The sequence below is a fragment of the Musa acuminata genome, chromosome BXJ3-8, assembly GCF_036884655.1.
Source record: "Musa acuminata AAA Group cultivar baxijiao chromosome BXJ3-8, Cavendish_Baxijiao_AAA, whole genome shotgun sequence".
Classification (NCBI taxonomy): domain Eukaryota; kingdom Viridiplantae; phylum Streptophyta; class Magnoliopsida; order Zingiberales; family Musaceae; genus Musa; species Musa acuminata.
The window spans coordinates 6560795-6583891 of NC_088356.1; the positions used below are offsets into that span (position 1 = coordinate 6560795).

General features: G+C 38.1%; 2 protein-coding genes across 3 annotated transcripts; one reads left to right on the forward strand and one right to left on the reverse strand.

The window, feature by feature from the left end:
• Positions 1 to 1227: 1227 nt before the first annotated feature.
• On the reverse strand, positions 1228 to 5208 carry LOC103993432 (protein SCARECROW 2-like). Of its 2 annotated transcripts, XM_009413504.3 has the most exons (3): positions 2919 to 5207; positions 1819 to 2292; positions 1228 to 1682 (listed from the first exon to the last, which is right to left on the reverse strand). In XM_009413504.3, exons 1-3 carry the CDS (start codon positions 4538 to 4540, stop codon positions 1679 to 1681), a joined length of 2100 nt encoding a protein of 699 aa, XP_009411779.2. In that variant the 5' UTR covers positions 4541 to 5207; the 3' UTR covers positions 1228 to 1678. The 2 variants fall into 2 exon arrangements, with proteins under 2 accessions (XP_009411779.2, XP_009411777.2); XM_009413502.3 differs by having other exon boundaries at positions 1228 to 2292; positions 2919 to 5208.
• Positions 5209 to 13104: 7896 nt separating this feature from the next.
• LOC135646269 (ankyrin repeat domain-containing protein 2A-like) lies at positions 13105 to 19790 on the forward strand. The gene is made up of 8 exons (XM_065165628.1): positions 13105 to 13250; positions 13969 to 14120; positions 16492 to 16701; positions 16786 to 16934; positions 17005 to 17167; positions 18273 to 18365; positions 19172 to 19311; positions 19385 to 19790. The coding sequence occupies exons 1-8, from the start codon at positions 13232 to 13234 to the stop codon at positions 19482 to 19484; spliced, it is 1026 nt and encodes a 341-aa protein (XP_065021700.1). The 5' UTR covers positions 13105 to 13231; the 3' UTR covers positions 19485 to 19790.
• Positions 19791 to 23097: the final 3307 nt, after the last annotated feature.

The following is a 23097-nucleotide window of genomic DNA, read 5'->3' on the forward strand; positions in this document are numbered from 1 at the left end:
ATTGAGATGGGCATGGCGTCCGGGCAGCTGGTGGTGGTGCTGCTCCTCCTGGTTTCATGCTTGCAGGCTCCGATGGCAGCGAGGGTGGTGGAAGGGAAGTCGTGGGTCGAGCGCCGCCGCATCTTGCCGCAGTCTACAAAACCGACGTCGAGGCCTTCGAATTGCACCCATGATCGCACCAAGAGTGGCGGAGCTTGTTTCCGCAAACAAAAGCATCGAAGGTCTATCGACATGTTATTCCAGTGGCTATTTACTTTTAGTATTTCGATCCATATATTTAAAAAAAATTATTGATATCTATATACTTATGACAATAAATTATCCTAACATCATCGATTTTAATAACAAAAATATGAAAATAATAATAATAATAAATTTAAAATTTTAGATGATGATAACTGATAATGTCAGTGGTGATGGACGAAGATATTACGAGAAGTCTTAGGTAGCTGAATAATTTTACCTTCATATCATCTACAATAATTATTCATAGTCCCTAACAACACCGTCGTTCATTACTATTGGTGTCATCCATTATCACTAATTGAAATATTAAAATTATTTATTTTTATATTTTTTAAAAAATAAAATCAATATCATTAGGATAAATATATCTAGATGTTTTACCTTTATGATTATAAAAATATTTATATAAAATTTTTAAAATTAAAAAATTAAAAAAATTAAATATAAAAAATAATTAAAAAAATAAAAATATGTAATTAGTCTTAATCGTGACTGACAGGAAACTCTCTCTCTCTCTCTCGAAGGGAGAAGTTGCTGCTTCCATATACTTGGTTTGTGTTTTCTTGCTTTCTCGATACTTCGGGTTGTACCTAATAAATTGCATGGACTATATGATTGACCGCATCAGGCTTGTCACAATCAAAAAGCACTTGCCATCACGAAGGACGTGAGAAGAGGCTGCCTCGACCGACCCTTTATCTCCACCTCCGCGTGTTGCTGTTAGAAATTTCCTTAAAATCTTTGACATGACACATCAAGCAGCAGCCACGTACACCCTCCACGTCAGGTGGGACCATTTGGTACCTCATCTGTCAGTCTTCCGTTGACTAAATAAAATTAGGTTAGTGCATGATCACGTAAATTTGTAATAATCGAGGTTGAGATTTGCGAAAAGGGAAATTGAAAGACGTGATGATATTTGAGAAATATTAATATATATTTTTTATCGGGTTTCTTTTTTTCTTTCATAGTGTAGAAGAATTCTTGAATCTTTCTTGCAACATTATCATCCCTATCATATCATAAAGATCGTCACAACAACTATTGAAACCCAATCATTTCAGACATGGCTTCCTCCGAGTATTAAATATCACAAGAATCCCATGAATAGTGATTTCTCTGCACACACCACAAGCCACAGCCTCCGCACTGCATGAAGACAAGAGCTGTCTGCCACATATATCACGCCCAGACCCCGCCTTACCAGTATCTTCCATCTCTTCTTGTACCGCCTCCTCTCTCTCTCTCTCTCTCTCTCTCTCTCTATCTCTGAATCTAAGAGGGGCTGATATACTGTGTAAGAGCGAAAAGGACCTCTCGTTGGAAATTACCAGCTCGCGCCTCACCTCGTTCAAGGCACTGACAGCAATGACAGTTCTAAGACATGCAGTCTACCCTCTCCCATCGGCTTCGTCTGACAAAAACATCAGTGTCACCTACACCAGGGAGGAGGTGAGAGAGAAAGAAAAGATTTCAATCACTCGAGACTATGAAACCCAGAAGGGCAAGTAACCAATGATACCACCACCCTACAAATCGTTTCCTAACAATGAGCTATGGATGTCCTCGTACCTATTGTCGACGAGATGAGTGGTGGTGGAGGTGGCTGAAGGATGCTGAATCATTGGCCTCCAAGCTGAAGCTGTAAGCAAGCAAAGGTCCTTCCACCCCAGCTTGAGGGTGCCATTCTCTTCGACCAAAGTGTAGCCGTCGGACGGGAACATGCCGAGGAGGAGGGTGGCCTGGGCTGCCGCGTTGCCGGCAAGCGAGACGCCTCGGAAGCCGGACTGGCTCAGCTTCTCCCGCCAGTTGCTGAACTTGACCTGGCCGGTGCGCGCCGGGCCACCCACGGCGAGCACGTTGCGTATCTCGCGGGAGAGGAGCTGCTGCTCGACGATGTGCCGCTCATGGCTGTCCTCGCCGTAGCTGGCGCCGAGGGAGTCGAAGAGGGCGGAGTAGTAGTGGATGGCTTCCACGAACCGGGCCAAGAAAGAACCTGCTTGGCTGAGGTCCTGCTCTACCATCGTCACAACCTTGGGGGCCAACCTGCACGCCCATGCGAACAATCAATGTTGCCAATACAGAGACCGTCATCACCATTATTGCCTTAAAAGAAACAACAATGATTACTGGAACTCTGGAAGACGATGGAGGGGAGAAAAAGAAGTCTTCGGGGTAGAAATAATGAGCTACTCAAAAAGTTCAAGCGAGTCCTTCGAAGCGATCTCTCTCTTTTGTGCACACTTCCAAATGGCATAAACTAAACGTTTCAAGACGACGTAAGGCTATAAGAATGATTAAACAAAGAACTCGTTGTATAGACTCTTATCACCTTTATCGAGCTTCTGAAGATTACTTTCAGAAAAGTGTGATAATAGGAGATCAGAATATCGCAAATGTGGAAACTTGGAGCAAGATCAGAGGTTAACACAGAAGAGGAAAACGAAGTCTAGCCATATAAGGTAGTAATGATTAGATCGTCTCCTTGTAATCTTTTCATGGAGTAAAAGAGAGTGATGGTGATGATGTCGACGATGAAAAGCCACGGAGGGTTGAAGAAGAGTCGCTCTGTTTGTACGCGAAGCAGCAACCATTTGCGTTAAAGAACAAAAGGTTTGAAGCAGCAAGAAAATAACCTAAACTTTAAGTAAAGAAGGGGGAGGCTGTTGTACCGCTGGAGAAGCCAGAGAGTGTTGGTGTCGGAGCCGGTGACGTCGTACAGTGAATGGCGGAGCCAGTGCACGGCGAGGGCCTCTTGGCGAGAGACGCCGAGGCGCTCGGGGTTCAGATTCCCGACCTTCTCGACGACGGGTACGAAATCAAAGGGGAGGCCTAGCGTGTCGGCGAAGTCGGAGAGGCGCTTGCCGGTGGCCTCGAGTGCTTCCATGGAGGAGCCGACGCCGGTAAGGCGCACATGCGGCGGGCCGTTAGGGCGAGAGGCCAGGATGTGGAAGAGGCCCGGCCACTGGAGTCCCTGCATGATGTCGAAGTCGATGATGTGCACGCGGTCCTCCAGCTCGAACGCCTCCTGGATGACCTGGTTGGCCGTAAAGTGGGAGAACTTGACGAAGGGGCTAATGCCGTTGAAGACCTGGAAGGCGGAGGCAAGACGATGGCGGTGGGGCACCGTCCGGAGCGGCGAGTAGAGGCCCAGGCACGAGCTCACCAACCGGGCCGACATGGCTTCAGAGAAGTAGGCCGCCACGCGCTGCGCCGACGTGCCGAAGGGGGTCGACAGCTCCGAGATCTCCAGCAGCAGAAGGCTGGCCTCGTCCAGATTGTCCGCGGCCACCGCCTCCGCACACTGGAGCAGGAGCGTCAGCAAGTGTAGTCCCTCCGCCTCCTGCTGCCTCTGCTGCAGCTCTTCCCTCTTCTCCTTCGCGGCTGCGGCTGCTGCCGCGGATTCGGCCGCAGCAGCAGCCGTGGCCTCGTCAGAGGAGGCGGAGTTGGAGCTCCGTGGAGGTCGAGATTGCGGTGGTGGCTGCGGCTTCTGTTGTGCACCCTGGAGGCGACTCGCTGGCTCTTCCCATCCGACGCCAGCAACTGCTGCTGCGGACGACAAATATGACGCCGTGTTGGCCGGTGGCACTGTCTCCGGCAGCGGCGGGGCCATTCTAGCATCCCTTCGCCGCTTGTCGGAGGGATCTGGCGCTAGGCTCCCGGAGAGGGAGGGCAGACACTGGGTCGGTGAAGGGTCGGAGACGAGCGACCGGAGGCGGAACTCGAGGAGGGCCGCCAAGCCAGGGTTGCAAGGGTGCACGATCTCGCGGACGCTGTTTACTATCTGAGGGATGGAAACCTCCCCGCCGGCAGCGGAGCTACAAACTATATCACGTATAATCCCGTCCACCCAATCCGTGCCTGCTGCGGCGTCATCGGAGGCCCCACCACCGGCGACAGAGGAAGCAACAAGCTGAAGGCCCTCCGCTCTCGAAGCAGGCAAGGCAATCCGATGGGTCTCGGGCGGGAAAAGTGGTAAGCCAGAGAACCCACAAACGGTCAGCGAAGGAAGAGCAGGAGCAGGCAAAGATGTAAAGAGAGGAGCACTATGAGTAGCAGTAGTAGTAGCAGGCAACAAAAGGGAAGCAGCAGGGCTGTGTTGGGCGGCATCGACGGACAGCGTCGAAGGCGGATTCAACAGGACGGAGGGTTGGCCAGAAAAGTCCCCTGAGCACGTCGGATTCCCGGAGGAAGTGGAGGAGGCGCCAGTTGCAGCGCGGCGAGGCAGGCGAGCAGGGTTGTAAGAAGAATCAGGCTGAAGGTCGAGCTCGGACACCAGCCGCTTCCTCGCCATCTTATCTCGTCCCTGCTGCTGCAGCCGACGATGATAGAACTGCTGGGGTGGCAACAACAGAAGAATAGTAGGGGAGGAGGAAGGGCAGAGTGAGAAGTACTATGAATAAGGGAGGATGCAGCAGAGGAGGCCTGAGCTGGGGGGAGTGACGAGGAGGAGAAGGAGGAAGGAGGTGCAGGCCATCAGAAAAACCAAGGGGAAGCAGCACTCCGCATGCCAGTGGAGGGGGGGGGGGGGGGGGCGCAGGTCTCGCGGGAGAAGAGGCAGCAGCGATCGCAAGAGCAGCAGTAGCAAGCGCAGGAGGATACCAACAACAACAATAGCCACCTCAATGATTATAATAACACAGACACAGTCAGAGAGGGAGAGAGTATTAGCCTGAGATGGAGGAGGCGCATCGCTCTGGGGTCCGTTTAAGGCCGGGTTGCTACAAGGAGATAACGGCGGGGGAATTTGGACATGGGCGCTTGGATTCGATTCCCTGCTCTCTCTCTCTCTCTCTCTCTCTCTGCTTCCTGCTTCCCTCTTCCTCAGAACACGCTAATATATCTATTGTGCAACGGTGAGAGGTTCGAGGATAATGGACCCGCAGTCTGATGCCTGGTTTACTTGGGGAGGTGGATTTGTTTGGTGGTTTACTTGGATGGAAGAAGCCTTTTGCTTTTGACTTGGGGTGTGTAGTTACTGGCGGACGGGGCGTGGACGGAGAAAGGGCGGGATGGGTTGAGAGGGTGGAGAGCTCAGACGGCCGCGTCGTTGGACTCGCCTTCCCTTCTCTTTTTGCTACTGAAGAAGAGGTTCGCCTTTGCGATCTCTTTCTTTTTGGTTGGCGTTGACACTGTGTTCATTGTGTCCTCGTAACCAGTCATTTCTGGCAACTTAGGCATGCAATAGGTGTTAAGGTCAAAGGCACTATGGGGTATATTACATATCCGTCATTTGAAAGTTTCCGAATGAAGATTCAAATAATATGCATGCATTTTATTATAATCTTCTAAATATTTAAAGTTCTACATATGTTACTCCCTTTAACATTCATCTAATAAAATCAAGTTAAACTATCAATATTATATAATACTATGATGATATATATAACATGTCTCTCAATCATCAATCATGTAAGACTATCCTCTAAATCCGTCTCTCTTAATTACGCATCCGAATATTTTTTGATTAATATATATACATATAACTCTTTAATTTATTGGGCTTATCTTGATGAATTCTATCTCGACTTGCTTAATTTTTATTAAATTTTAATATTTTCAAATCAAATTTTATCCATCTAGCTCTAATACCATGTTAATAATCGAATATTAATAAATATAAATAAAATTGATTAATATTAACATTCAGACGTCAATTCAACCCAAATAGTTAAGCTTCTAAGTTATGATTAAGACTCAATATATGTAATTTGATTTTTTTTTAATCCTTAGTAATATGAACTATCATATTAGTTCATATCTTTTTATCTCACACATATATAATATTTTCAACGATAATTACTATTCATATAGAGTGTCTAAGTATTATTATATTATAAATTTAATAAATTTACCAATAGTTCTTAGAGGCATAAGGTGAGCTATTTAATTAAGTGTGTGCTATCAAATGGAGAATTAGTAGATATCGATGTCAATATCAGAATGTTATGTTGTCAAATTGGACTCCTATGAATTGATTATGATTGCTAAACTAAGCCATCATCTTAAGTTGCATGAAAGTTGAGGAATAAATTGATGGGAGTTCTTTTATTTTTTTTCTCCCATAATAGAATTATAATACTAATATAAAATATTTTGACGATTAATCACTATCCGACACCTAGTCATCACGTGGAGACTAACATGAAAAGAAAAAGTCTAAGTCACCCTTCGCCTGTCTACTTTCGTGAACAATATAGTTCAAGAGAGATTGTTCATACTTACCTCCCTTCTATTGCCCATAAGGATAAAACATCAAAGGAAAACGTTGAGATAATTATAAACGATTTCCTCGATTGATCATGTATAAAAGCTAACTCTCTCGACGTTATACCATAGGATTCTCTTTTTGAAAAAAACTCATACTAAAAAAAACTTCAAACTAATTTTAATATCGAAGGGATCGAGTTAGAAAACTTTCTCCGACGCCACCTGTATTGATGCAGGTACCATCTTGAAATCACTTTGAAGGCATCTCAGATACACTCGAGATTACTAGAGTTTACCGCTCATATCAGACGTCGATAAGGATAGAATTAAAATGAGGGGGGAGAGAGAGAGAAAAGAAAAATAATTTGAAATATATTATATTTCTATGGTTTAGTAGAAAATGGACGAAGTTGACGGATTCAGACACTTATTGACCGAGAAGCCAAACCAAATCGGATCGGTGCGTGCCATATGCTCAATTTGTTTTGGGGGGTACAGAGTTAACAAAGACACCTGCAATGATTGAACGATGATGTGTCCGGTGGATGTTGTAAACCCATCTTTTTATGTTCGATAACGACATGTCTACCACTGTGGAATAGTTGATCGTGTCAAGTCAACTCAACCTGCAGTACGTACAGCATATACGACCCATTCGTCAACAAAGAGATGGCTCGGTGATGTATTCCTCCACCACAATATTTGGCCTGAAAGATACTTGTCATGTCATGTTACTAAGCCTCGCTCGAAAAATCATCGATAGCTTCGGATAAAACCTTTTTTTTATTAGATTAAATATTTAATCTAATAAAATTTGGATCTTAATTTTTCGATCCGCTCGAATAGTCTGATCTAATTATTTTTTAAATAAAACTTCGTCTATGTTCCTCCCTCCAACACATTCTTTTTAAGGTTTTATGTTGTTAGTGAGATGTATCGATAGATGACTCATTCGAATATTAATTGGTTGATAAAAATTTTGATAGTTTAATATAAGATTTTAGTTGAGACTCTGCTAAGGATTCTGTGTCTAAGTCATGTTCTGAGAAGCATTCATCTCTCTCACACACACACAGATAGATAGTGTTTCTTTATTTTGATAGAAGGAATTGAGTTGAGAATGGAATGTTGATTGCTCCCAACGCTCCTTTTGAGTTTGGTGGCTTTCTCAAATCGCGGGTCTTTTTGGCTCCTACTGCATCGCCGGCATCAGCGGCCAACGTGGGGGCGGCTGAGGAAACCACTGCAGGGAGGAGCAGCCTTTCAGCTGGCATGAGATGATGGTGAGCAAAAAGTCCATTGTCTTTTAGCCCATCCAACGTGACATGATAAGAACTGTGTTTCTTTCGGTTGATTCTATGAATCGTTACCCAATCAAACAAAATAATACGATGTAGTCGATCGATTTCTTGATGCCATTTAGCACTGAATCAGCCCGCCCGGGGTTTTGATTGATAGAAGATCATCGTAGAGGTAAATATAGAATAAACGTCTATATATATATTTTTATTTATAATTAATTTATAATTTAAGGATAAATCAATGATTGATTTGATTACATAATTTAAATATAAGATTGAGAATATAAATATACATTAAGTTACCGGATGAAATCAATCTCTTTCACGATATATTTCTCTATTCTACATTGATAAGAATTTTTTTTAATCGTTTGAGTAAAATGAAAGCGCATATAATCGTTTGCGTCGAAACAAACCAAAATATCAAGATGAGAAGGTCAACCCTTCGTCTAAAAGTAAAAATATTTACTAATTCTAATAAAAATGACTAGTTAATTTGTGGTTGTATTCCAATTTTGAAATACATAGACTTTGTCATCTTTGCACTCTAGGGTTATACTTATTAGTTTTGGGGTTATTCATAAGCAATGACGATAGTTATCGCTATGGGGAATATTGAACCAACAAAGACTAATATCGCGTAGAATAAATACGAGTCATTCGTGTGTCAATTATTTGTGTAGAAAAGACAATAAGAATTTAAAAAATTACAATCATTGGAAGATGGTCGCCACCTCTGTGTCTATCTATAATGAAGAAAAATAAACTACATGAAACCTTATTTTTCTTTATGATAAGAAAAAGATTAGTGCATGGAATAAAGCTTAAAATTAAATATTTTTTTTAAGTAAAATAGAACGTAAGATTCATAATATCATTTAGTATGACCGGTATGTATTGATCCAATAAAGAATTGATACGAGTGGTACATCGATATACCCTAATATATTATGTGTTAATATGTTTGATATAATTCAGTATGATTTTGTATATATCGTATTAATATTTGATTGGTATATCAATATGGATCAATAAGATAAACTATGATAAAATGTTAGAGTGACTTATGGGTGGATTCAATATTAAAAACACTTGAATGCAAACCCAACTATTAATATGGAAAGTAAATCTAACCTTCGTTCTCCAAGTCACGCATAGTAAAATCTACCGCAGCTCGGTCAATTCATTCATCACGTCACCCACTATGCCGAAACGAAAAGATCATATAAGATAGAGAATATTCTCTCTAATAATTGGGATACAAAGGATTTCATCTACCCATCAATTCATTGGCCTAACATCGTATAAGAGTCTCCTTCATAGTTAAAGTGATCTATTTCCACAACTTTGCACTTATTTTTCTGGATCTCCTTTTTCTTACTCCGACTATTTTGTAATTTAAATATCAGAGGAGGACCTATTGGGAATCTAATATTTTCTTAGATTCTCTTATTGGATCTACTCTAAATTAAGTTATATATTGATACATCATAAACCATACTTATCGAAGACTCATGTATGGACGTTGAGTCTAAAGAAAATACCCGTAACATTGAAACGATTCGATTCTATTATTATAGAGACATACTATTAATAGTTCAACAATCGACGATTCTTATCTTATCAAATTTGAAACTGAAACCTTAGGCGATTTTAAAAATATATTTTTTTAAATATATTTTAAAAATATATTTATCAAATATATTTTAAAAAAATATATTTATCAAATATATTTTTTAAAAAAATATATATTTTAGAAAACTATAGAACCAAATGGTCAAATTTTGTTTTGGTACTTAGTGAAGCCTATTGACATCACCACCACCATTACCATTGTCAATAATATTATCATTAATGTGCATTACTGTTGTTGTTTATCATCTCACTACCATTTTCAACACCACCATTGCATTGCATCGATGCCCCATAAATAATATAGATTGAAGGCAAGTATGCCAAAGAAATAGAGAGACTTTTTGACTTTGACACATCCTATTTGTTGCTCGGTGAACTCGATGCTTTTCACCACTACGGTATAAACTAAATCCACATGCTTATGCATATGGTGGCATGTGATTCTATGTTATGATGTATTAAGAACAAACTTGCTTGTGCATGCGACAATAGTAAGTAGCATTAGCGGCGACCAAAGTGCTTGGAAATATAACCACGCACGGTGCTTTACTTTTGACCTGTGCCTTCTACCTGCTCCCATTCTTCCACCCGAACAAGTGAGTTTGTATCTCCTTGTCCGCTTCTCTCTCTCATCTCTCATCTATCCTTTTTCTTCTTGTGTATATATATGTAGCTTTATTATCTTAGCTTTTGATACTTACTCAGGCATCAACCCAACCCAACCCAACGAAGATAGATTCCATTACAACTCTTAGGATGAAAAGTATTAAGTGATTTTGTCATCAATGTACGAGTCTATCCGACGTGGTTCGAACATGAAGGCACAGAAATATTCGATGTGGCTCCAAAATGATTCTGAAGTGGTTTTGAAATAGATATGAGATTTTTTCAAGAAGAAAGCCCCTCGATATAGCGTAAGAAGTTGACTTTTATACCTGATCTACTGAGAGGATAGCTTGTAACTGCCCCCAACATCCTCCTTTAACGTTTTGTCCACATGGACGATAGGAGAAAGATAAATCCGAATAGTCTTCTTTGGATTGATGTCCATTGAGGTAGGTATGTGACCGGCGACATGGGCCTTTCCCTTTCACGTCATTTTCGACGTGATAATTATATGTCCTCTACATAGCAATTAGGTGTCGAATAATGATTTACTAATGATTTATTTTCTATCAGTAAAACAATGAACTTAAATATAAATTGGAAAAGATGTAGAAAATTCTTATGTGTATTGAATGATGAATTGAATGAAGTCCCGTATAGTTAAAAATAAGATAATCAGATTATGTATAATAGATTTGACTCATAATCTAAAATTTTAAAATTGAATTGATATATGTGGTGAGATTGATATTTATTTTTGACAAATAATAATTTTACTTTATAAGACAATTTGAATGAGAAGAAATTGAAAGTTTATAGTGGATATTGGGAATAACATCCGATCTTTTCCTTTGTCTTATCGTTATAAAAACCATATAATAAGACCAAATATTCTTATAAATAAAAGGCCTAATTTTGCACAATCATCCTCTAAAAAGATTATTTTTTAGGTAGAGACCAAAATAAAATATGATAGGTCTAATTTTTTTTAGGTAATATCCATTAAACATATAAGTGCAGTCATAAGACTAAGATCACATCATTGTTTAACGAAACAATAAATAACTTAAAACTTATTAAATGAAAATTATGATCACGAAGTTAATCGATCGATAGATTAGATGATGAGAAGATTTCTACTATGGCTCCTTTCAGTGTTTATGGTATTTGTAGGTTTTCTCGAAACCTCTCATATATCATCCTACATAATATGAGAAATGATCATTGAATTAATCTGAATAATTTTATTGTACGAAAGTTTAAGTTCGTTCTTATACGAATAGATTGAAATGACCCAAACAAATTTGTTGTTCGAAAGCTTAACTTAGTACTTCTATAAAGAAAAGAAAGACTTTTATCTGTTTGATTTTTCCTTCTTAGCTCAGCTACTCACGAAAAATGAACAATTCTTGTATAAAATTGCAACCATTATTATCCACAATGGTATGTATATTTGCTTGGAATCGATGAGATTTGTTGTTTATTACCTATTTGGGAGTATTAAAAGTAGATTTTGATTGCTTAATTTGAATGCTAATTCAAAATTAATCGAGGTCCTATTTTGCATCTATCTCTAAACGAGGTGGCATCCGACAAAGAGATTTTGAAACTAAACCTTGTTGAACTATGTTAAACCCTACAAAACTATATCGAAGGTATTCCTGACGAAGTTACTTTGATTTTTGAATTAACCTTTGATTCGATAGATTCGATTATATGCTAACTTTGTGATAGAAAAATATATTAAGAGAGTCTCGCCCAAAGAATATACATTGTGAACTTTTTCATAGTGAAGTTTAAAACTATTATATTCATTATTTTTAATATTCTAAATAATTACTTATCATCGTTTATTATTGAATTTGAAGAGCATGATCTAATCGTGAGTATGATCATAACATTCTAACCAATGATGTCATGATAATCACATGTATTAGTCACATAACGATAAGGTATCATTAATCTTCCTTACATTATTATATCCATATCAGATGGGTACGAAAATATTTTTTCCTAATGATCTTTCGCTCTCTCTTTGCTAAGCAAGCTTGCCATGTTGTATCGTATCCATATCCACTAATTTAGATAATCTATATTGTAGTTATATCAGGTAACATAGATAATAGAACTAGATATACCTTAGCAGATTATAAATTAATATTTAAATATTAAAGATATTACTTTGTATCGATCAAGCAAAGATAACGGATTTAGATCAATTCCTTATCATTATACATCTTTGTTCACTCTTATGAGTCAAAAATATCATAATTCTATGAAATATTATTCCCACAAACAACAAAGAGTGCAACTATAACATAAGTCATCTTAAAAATTAACATCATAAAATTAGCAAAAATGATCTAAATGCTGTTCATATTTAATGCCACGGGGAAAGAACTCGAGGACACGATGATCAAGATGAACCTGCACCATGACAATCTTAAAGTCCACGTTCAACAAATCAACGGGTGATTGAGTCGAGTCATATACTTGTGAAGATGCCGTAAAGAAACTATAGAAAATACTACCATATAACTATATTTCTCTGTATTATTATCCTTTACAGGCTGGAATTCGTTGATTAAAGCATTTATAATTAAATGAATATTTAATTATTATACATATTGATTTCGAGGATACAAGACGATGTTACTTTGTGAGGCATATTTTTATTGAAATTATTATAGATGTGCAAAGGAATATTTATATTTAAGTTATATACAAATAGAAAAAAAATAAAAGAACATGAAATTTAGATCATGATAGCATCGCTGGTAAAATCGACGGCCATCCTCGTCCAGCAATTCCTTACCATATCTTATCCGTCATCCAAACAATAATAATAATAATAATAATAATATTAATAATTAAAGAAAAGGAAATGAGAAAACCACCTCCCGTGGCTGTCAGTTAGCGGCACGGGACATCCGTCTGTCTGTGATGGGTCAGGGAACACTGAGTTCCCTCACGCAACACGCGCGGCCCATTTGGAAGCTGGCGATTGAGCCTGCTTCTTTACTTCGGTTGGTAGAGAACCGTGTTCCCTGATCTGACAAGACAGGAAAACCTCACCGTCTTAGCTTCCAACCCAGCCCTGGGAATGTATTCGACCCCTAGCCGAGGGTTTCCTTTCTTGTTAACCCTCCCACCGGCCAGGGCAGAAGGCGAAGGCGAGTCCCTCATCGACGATTCGCATCCCAATTCCCCCTCCAGGGCCTGTTCCGCTCGTCATGGCTTCCGGAAACCAAGGTTTCAGCCCTCCCTTTCTCTTTCTTGAATTATATCTCGTCGATTCTTGCTCTGTGTTGGGGAGTTCTGGATTTTCGCTTGGTTCTATTTGGTTGGACCGTGGGGGAATTCGGATTCGTCGACACGTGTGTGTAGTGGGAAGGGACCCTCGATGCAATTTTGGTAATCTACGCTCTAGGAAAAGGAGTTTGGGCTGGAATACGTGCTCGAGGTGTTTGATTCTCTTGAAAATTTCGCTGTGCAGATCCAAGTTACATGTTGAAACTGATTCTTTTGTTGAATCGGCATGCTTCGTTCAACTTTTGTGGAGCACAGTTTCTAGTAGGACGCGAAGTAGATTATTGAGAGGTTTGTTTGACATTCGGGGACGGACCAACATTAGAATTTTAATTAAATGTGCATGAGAGGCGACTCAATGCCAAAATCTTCCTTTGGTATGCCACCATCACTACAACTAGTGCGTCCTCTTTTGTTGGCTCCCTAAGTAGCACTACTAATTGCTTCAGTCTTGTTCCATCTTGGTGCTGTCGGTGGCTTGTACACAGGTTGTTAGAAGATTATCATGCAAGTCACAGGATAATATTCCCCATTTAGAAATTTTCGTCATGCAAACCAGTTTCCTGGTGGACTCAACTACATATGCCCCATCATCACACATATTTGTAATTTAAACTTTACATGTTTGATTGTAAATGTGTGAAAAATGCCTTGCTTTCAGAGGGCAAGACTGGTTCAGATGAGAACAAGACTTCCGCAGCTGAAGCATCGTCTACCCAACAGCAAGCAGGACGCCGTAGGACGACTTCAACTCCAGCAACTGGGTTTCCGACAAATCCTTTTGATTTTTCTTCTATGCAGAACCTGCTGAATGTAATTATCTTCTTTTATCGTTGTTGCAATGAGATCTCAAAACTTAAATTACACCCATACATCAAGTAGCAGCTACTGAAAGGTCACTTGGAGCTTGTTGTTTTTGTTAATTTAGGTACAATTTGTAATTTTATTGTTCCCACAAATGAAGAAGGTTACACTGATTCTGGTTGCATCATTAGTTGCCTGACATATAGTAACTGTTCTTATGCTATATCATAGTGCTTGGAAACATCATGATGGACCAGTAAAATAAGGCACACATTACAGTATGCTTTTGATTTTTTCTCTCTGTTATGTGTCACTTTTATTTGTGTTGCAAACTATTTTACTTTAAAGTGATTACACCATATGAGAAATAAATTATTCCTGGGAATAAACAAAAGAATATAGTTAAGTTGGTTAAAATGACGTGAGAATAATTTAAGATGGTATGGATATGTGCTTAGGAGATCTATATATACGATAGTTAAAAGAAGTGAAATAATTAATAATAGTAGTAAAAGGAGAGACAAAAGAAGAACTAAAAAGATTTTAATAAAAATTATAAACAAAGATTTAAATATTTTAAACTTAACAAAACATATGACTTTTTATATATCTCAATGACGACAAAAAATCCATGTAGGTTGACCTCAAATAGATGAGACTTACGGTTTTGTTGTTACTGTTGTACTATTTTGCTTTAATCCATTGCATGTAATAAAAGATTAATAAAAAATAATTTTTATCTTTGTTTCTGAGAGGTGGGGTGCAAAATATCTGTTTGGTCTAGAAACACATCGTGTAGCCAGCATCATTTTGTAATAATTACAAAGCTCTTTTTTAACCATTCATTTTAATCTTTTACAGGACCACTATATGAAATTGTAAAGTAGACTATTAATTAAGTACCATCTACATTATTACAAAATTCGGGTAGACATGGATTTGTACGTTTGTTTTTCAGAAATTGATTTTGTGGGGCTTGTTACCATGTGAGTGTTACTTGAGAAGCATTTATTCATTTATTTTTTTGAATAGAGGAAGATCTCTTTAGTACCAATTTTGTAAGAATAGGGAAGATGACCAAATTTGTTCTAGTTATAGAGGAACTATGAGAGTCACACTATGAAACTTCGGGAAAGAGTGTTTGAAGAAACAATAGGATGTGAAATAAATATTTCAAAAATTCAATTTGATTTCGTGACCGGAAGACCAACAAAGAAGTTAATTTATTTGTTAAGACAACTAACATAAGAAATATAGAGAAAAGAAGAAAGGAGAAAGCATATGATAAAGTCTAAAGATTTACTATGGTAGTCTCAGAAAAATAAGATGTTTTAACTAATTATTTTGATGTTTTAGAAAGATATGCAAGATAATATCAGAATTATAGAAAGTGTGTCTAATGAGTTTCCTATTATTAAATAATTACATAAAAAATAATTTTAGATCTTAACCTTTTGCATTAGCGATGGACAAATTTACTTATGATGTATTTATTTGCTGAAGATATTATCTTAATTGATGAGAGTTCAAATCATATTATTTATACAATTAAGTTATTGAGATAAATATTGAAACCTAAAAGTTTTCAACTAAGTATGACTAAGATTGAATATGCTAGATATTATTTTTACTATAATTAAGAGTCAAATGAAGGACATAGTTAAGTTGAATAAATAAGAAATTTCAATCAGAAGTTTTAAATATTTTATATCGATTATTCCATAGAATGGAGGGATTTAAAGAAGATATTATTCATAGAGTAAAAATTAGGCGGTTATGGTGGAGTGCGGAGTCATGAGTTTTGTGTGATCACCCGGACACCTCTTATCTTAAAAGGAAAATACTATAAGATGGTCGTTATGCATGAGTGCATTGTTGACTTTTCATTTTTTTTGCTTAATGGCGGGAAATCCACTGCTTATGTTTTCTTTCATTTTATTCTTATTTGTTACCAAATACATGAGGATCTGCCTGACCTGATAAGAGGAAAAGTGTTATATTGTTGGTTTGTTGGGTATTCCCTGTTAGCCTTGGCATATTTTCTAGCACTATTAAGATTTAAAATTGCAAACACAAGCGTGTGAAAGATTTTGAGTTCACATAGCCTGTAGGCTTTGTGACTATTCTGTCATGATGTAGTTTTGGCAAGGTATTGGTTGTTTGTGAATGATGATTGATTGGACCAGTTTCTAAAGACAATATGCATTCTCTGACATTATGTGGACTTGTGGAGGAATATAATTATTTGACTAATGTCATTATGAGAAAATTGGTTATATTTCAGTGCCTGCCAATTTGTTGTCTATGTTTGGATGATCTTTTAGAAGCATAATATGGTCATTTTTTGGGTTGTATCTCTATAATTTAATTATAAATGCAGGACCCTACTATAAAAGAAATGGCTGAGCAGATTGCGCAGGACCCTGTGTTCAGCCAAATCGCTGAACAGCTTCAAAAGAGTGTCCATAGTGCAGGGCAAGAAGATGTACCTTCGTTGGATCCTCAGCAGTATATGTCAACCATTCAGCAAGTCATGCAAAATCCTCAATTCACGAAAATGGCTGAACACCTTGGAAATGCAATCATGCAGGTGGTGCGACTTTTAGTAGAAGTTCTTTATGTGAAAACATTGAAATTGTTTTGAGTGATTAAGGTCATTTGTATTTATTGGCAGGATCCTGTTATGTCTTCAGTGCTTGAGAATTTGTCAAATCCTGCTCAAAAAGAGCAAATGGAGGAACGAATGGCTCACATGAAGGAAGATCCATCTCTGAAGGCAATTCTTGAAGAGATAGAAAGCGGAGGTCCATCTACGATGATGAAGTATTGGATGTTAAAATACTACAAAAGATTTTTATTTCCATGTTTCTTTTATTAATTCCTTTTTTTTTAGGTACTGGAATGATCCCGAAGTTCTACAAAAGATTGGTTCGGCTATGGGAATTGCACCTTCAGGTGATGGTGCTACCTCTACCGAGCAGTTAGGACCTGAAGAAACAGAGGATGATGAGGAAGAATCTGTTGTTCATCATACAGCTAGTATTGGTGATGTTGAGGTGCGATATCATATTTCTTTTGAAGAACATATTCTTGTGGTTTTTGTTGTTTGCCTTTCACTGGTTTTGATTAAGACTCTGAGAAACAAAAAACCTACAAGACTCATAAGTTAAGAATGAGCTATCAAAGAAGAATTGTTTTGGATCTAAAGTGTATTAGTTCCAACCTTAGTTCTTCACTCTTTGCTATTAATGAGATCTGCCAGCACTGAGTAATGATTGGTTGGAGAATGGATCATAATGTAGCAATACATATAAATGGTACTTCGTTATGATTGTAAAAATAACCAACATGCACAAGTTTATACCGAATGGACGTCAATGAAGAACTTGTTACAAAGAGGACCTCAACTGAATTAATTGTTGTATGAAGATTTGAAATTGATTAAGCTTTGGCCTAAACTGTCTTGGTTGTGAGGATGTATATTGTGTAGGTTAGTGCTGTGAGAAACATGTAGGATATCCTATTAATAGCACATGCTAAGGTTGTTCTACTATTACATAATGTTTTAATGTTTCAGAATTGTGATTAGAATTTTGGTTACCTTTTCCGACTTTGAGTTGATAAGCCTAGGCCTAGGTTTGATCATATGTAAATGATTCTGATTCTGGATTTTAGGTACACTGCACATGATGTGTGATCAGGATGGTGTATAACAGTCATGATATGAAATGAGAAAAGATCTGTTTCAGGATTTCTGGTACTCCTAAAATGATTGTAGTTCATCTCTCTCTGCATAATTGTTTATGCATATGTACTTATATACATTGTTTATGTTTATTGTATTTTTTCACACGTGTGGTATAGATGGAAATACACGTTACTTTTGCTTGTGTCATTATTGCAGTGTGCACTAAGTTCTCTGAATTTATTCGTATTAGGCATATAGTCCTTATTGTAATTATTGTTGCAGCTTTTTGAAGACTTGCATTACAGGAGTTGGGGGATTGAATAGGATAGCTATCTTGTTTTTGCTTAAATCTAAAGCAAATTCTGATTTATTTATTTTTGGCATTTTTTATATTCAATTTTGAACTTATGATGTACTTATATTGGTTCTATCATTTTTGTGAATTTAAATATTTAATTCTGCTAACCATGTAGGGTTTGAAGAAGGCTTTAGATTCTGGGGCAGATAAGGATGAAGAGGACTCTGAAGGAAGAAGACCTTTGCATTTTGCATGTGGCTATGGTGAGGTATGATTGACATATTTGTTGATTTATTATTTAGAAAACTAATTATCCTGTCGTTCAATTGTTCCTACACTAAATGTTTCATATTCTCTTGTCTTGCAAAGCGTCCTGCTGTTCAGGGTTTTGTACTTTGATTTTGTTTAAACCAGAGTGGATCATTGATGCTATTCATAACCTTTAAAGTTGAATTGTTGTTTCAAAGAGCAGGATAATGTTTGGAGCGCTTAAAACAATGCCATCATGTTGAGCTCCTCGACTTTTTCACATTTGAAGTTTGTGATATCCACAAAAAGTCAAGTTGCTCGGATGAGCATGACAAACAACCCTGTTAAACATATAACCTTGGCATAACATATTAATTAGCTACCACTTCTTATGAAAGTTAGGGCGATGGGATAGGCTTTTAAAGAGACCTAATCTAATTTTTCTCTTCTATATGCTGGAACAATAGCATAAGCAGTAAATCAGGTTTAGTAGAGTGAACATGGTCTACTGGATCTTACCAATTTGACCAGCTTCTACCAATATCGTGATTCACTGCTGTTGCAACCTGGATTTTCTGTAGGATTGTCAAGATACTTGTGAAATCATAATATGTGCGAAACAGGTCAATCTTGGACTGATTCCATTGATGCTGTTTATCATGATTAACTTGTGGCCAACGTTAATGGATTACTAATCGAACCACCGGTTCAGATTGATGTCACTGATCTTAATCAATTAATGACTGGTCCTTCTAATCTTGGCTGATATCCAGCCAATTTACATCAGATCCAAGTTATCTTGTGTGTTTGTTTATTGTTTCTCAGGTGAAATGTGCTCAGATCCTTCTTGAAGCAGGAGCTGCGGTTGATGCACTGGACAAGAATAAGAACACTCCACTTCACTATGCTGCTGGTTATGGGCGCAAGGAGTGCGTGGGACTTCTTTTGGAGCATGGTGCAGCTGTGTAAGTCTAGCAATTAAAAGCTCGACTCCTTTCACGATCATTTTTGTTTCACCCCTATGCTTCCTGGGTACAGCACTCTGCAGAATTTGGACAAGAAGACGCCAATTGATGTCGCCAAGTTGAACGATCAACATGAAGTTCTGAAGTTGCTTGAAAAGGATGTCTTTCTTTAGACATATGATTGCTTCTTTGGGTTCTGCACGAGAGAGTGAAAGTTGCTGTAGTAGGCAGGTGTGCTTGTCTTGGTAAATTTGGCTGTTTCCAGTTTATCGTGTTTCTTTCTTGGTTCCTAGTTCCAGGATCTTCACTGGATTTACGCGGCATCGTCCCTGCGCACAAAATTATGAACCTAGGATGGACCATGCGTTGTTGAATCACTCAGTTGACTTTAGTGTTCTACCATTCGGGTATCATATTGCATTCATTAGGAAAAATGTGAATGGTGAATATTGTTTACATGAACTCGTTATGTTGCTATATTTGTGACGTGTTTATAATTTTATGTTAACACAGCAGAAATTTAGAGATTTGCATATGCTTAAATGTTTCAGCATACTTTGTAAAAATTATATGCTTAATAAAATCTTATAAAAATATAATATATGGTATGTAAAAAATATAACATGTAGAAAAATATTAGGAAATATTTTATTTGTGTTGAAAAGAATTAAGAAATTCGTATAGGATGCTCACTCACGTGAGGTACCTGAATGATTCCAGCTGGGTGTTGTCTAACTTCAAGGTTGTGATCTGATCACAACAAAGATCTTTGTATCAAGGATCAAGAAACCAAAGGATCGATCTCAATCACGAAAGCTCGGCTCCAACCCGCTTAGCAAATTCTGCAAAGATCAAAGAAAATTCGGGCATAGATATCTCATTTGAAAGGAGTCAAGGAATGGGGAAGAGAATGGAGTTGTGTATCCTAATTATTCCACAGTAATAGAAATGCATCGGAGACTTTTTCTATAGGAAGCCCATGGGAGTGTCAACCTGTGGAGACGATCACGTCAAATTATCGATCATTATTTAATCATGAAGAGATTTACTGAACCTCAAGCTTTACGACGGATGTAGGGTTCGTGTGAATAAGCGGAGGATGCGTCGAGATGATTGGGTGTTCGACGTGGCTTCGAGTCGATATTGATATGATGTTCCATCAAATATGTACGCCATCTCTGACGAGATGTGCCATAATGTTGAAGCATTCATCTGTTAGATCCTAACAAAATAAAAATAAATAAATAAAATCATCAAAATTTACTTGGTGATAAACACAATGTCAATCAAATATGTTGTCTTTAGCATATTGTATGCACAGATAAAGGATCAGGACTTTTTGAGTCCACGATTAGTGTATATTATATATATATATATATATATATATATATATATATATATATATATATATATATATATATATATATATATATATATATATATATATATATATATTGTCTAAGACAAAACTGAGTTTCATATTCCGAATAATTGTGACATGAAATTATTTTTTTTAATCAACAAAAATCTTAGATATAATGGATGTTAGTAGTTAAATATGCTCATTGGTGAAAATATTTATTTGTTAAATGAAAAGATATGTTTAGTTTGACACATAATCTATTAGTTTAATCTTTTGGTTGTTTCTTTGGGATTATACCACATTTTTATCTTTATGGTATAACATTAAGATTAAGAATATGGGCTGACAGCCCATATTCAGCCCAATGTGAGTTTTATCAACCCACATCTCATCCCCTCTTAATCTAATCCTAATTAACATTAGAAGGTGTGGATGGCTGTGTTTTAGAGATATAAAAGGGTAGCAACGAGGGTAGCAACAAAGAGATCTTTGCAACAGCAAAAAGGAGAAGAAAAAGACAGAAAAATAAGAGAAAGAAAGAGAAGAAAACAAGGACAACATGGAAAGAGGTTTTAGATATTGTGAACAGTGACGTGATCCTTGTATCTCAGTTGTTCTCTTATGATTGTTGATAAGGTTTAGGGCAAAAGATTGAGATTTATATTTTCATTATTCTCATAGTGGATTATCTCTAGTTTGTCCCGTGATTTTTACCCTCCACATTAGAGGGGTTTTCCACGTATATCTTAGTGTTCTATTTGATTATGATTTCATTTAATTCCGCTGCATATCATGGCTTGCTATTATTTGTTCATATACAAAAGTTATTTCTCTTTATATCCCATCACGAGTAGAACAGGTATAATATTATGTCTATCTATTTTATTATTTCGTATTATATCGACTCCAAATTTCTCATACAGTATTAGTCTTACGATTTTTTTTTTTTTAATCCTTTTATCTTTGTCTCGACACCTGAATTTTGTCACTGTATTTTTATCTCCTTAGACGCTTTCACCGTCGTTACGCTCTCTCATGTAAATTATGTCACTTTAATGGGTTTGAGAAACTAATTTAAATATATATGGTAGCATATAATTCTGGTTTTAATCCAACTACTTCACAGCATGTCAACCCAAACGCTAGTCTTCGTCGGCGGAAAGTCTCTGTTGTGCTTGTTTCACGTGCAGAGTTTTGAATCCTCCGTTACCTAATAGAAAACTGCAGAGGACAATGAAATCTTGTGCCGGTGGCAGACAACTTCACACACTTAATTATTGGGCAGAGGGATACTTTGTTTGCACTATTATATTTGGACGAACGCTTGGATCATAATGTCCGGTCAACACCCACGACCCCATCACCGTCCTGTGACTCGTTTGTGCAGGGTGGATGTATCGCACATCCATTCATGTCTTCCCAATCTCCTTGAAAGCAACTTCAACAGTCACCGAGTGACCCATTCCCATGCATCATTCACTTGGTCACAGTGAATAATACATCCAATTGTGTGCACGTATCTGCACAGGAAGCCACGTACGTACGTACGTAGATACACGAGTAGTCGTATACGTACCATCGGAGGATGACCATTGCCAACTTCTTCTCCTCGCATTGCACGAGGAAAACGTGGGCTGCAAGATAATGTAATTGGTGTCACGTTGCAGTCGACAGTGATAGATGCAGCATATTCGTTCGGCACTATGCTTGCTTTTCGTGAGTGTGTTGTTTATGATCTAACTATATTATCCTCTTTCTTTCTTAGATGTGTTTCTATATTATCCTCTCTGTTTGCCAACCATTCAGAAGCTATAGAGATATCATAGTCATTGGAAGGCATGCATTCACAATAATGTCATTTTATATTCTGCAAATTGTTTGTGTGTGAAAAGATTACTAGTATCAGAGATTAAAAGATTACTTCTAAACTGCATCATCAATGGCTTCGCCTACGTATCAACGACGTAATGCATCATCGACAACTGCAATAAAGGAGCGCCTGCAATCTTTAATGGATCGCTGCCCAAACACACCACCCATCCACTAAATGCCACATCTCGTGACAGTGTCCCCGAGGCACCACCACCTTGCACATGAAGGCACGCAGGCATTATTGCAGTGCCAGAATGCTTTGCTGGTGACACTATGCATCGACCACCACCACCACCACGCCTGCATGAGAGAGAGAGAGAGAGAGAGAGAGAGAGAGAGAGAGAGAGAGAGAGAGAGACAGAGATAGTCAATGCACAGCACCTTCTCTTCCCCACAATCACACCACGACGATTCTGAGCATGAGAAAAACAAATGGAAGTGGGGGGTGGAAGAGGGGTTGGTGGGGTAGGTGGAGGTATAGTTTGCTGGTGACATGTTACTGTCAGTACGACGGTGGACAACGCAATGGGTCCCATCTTTCAAATAATTTA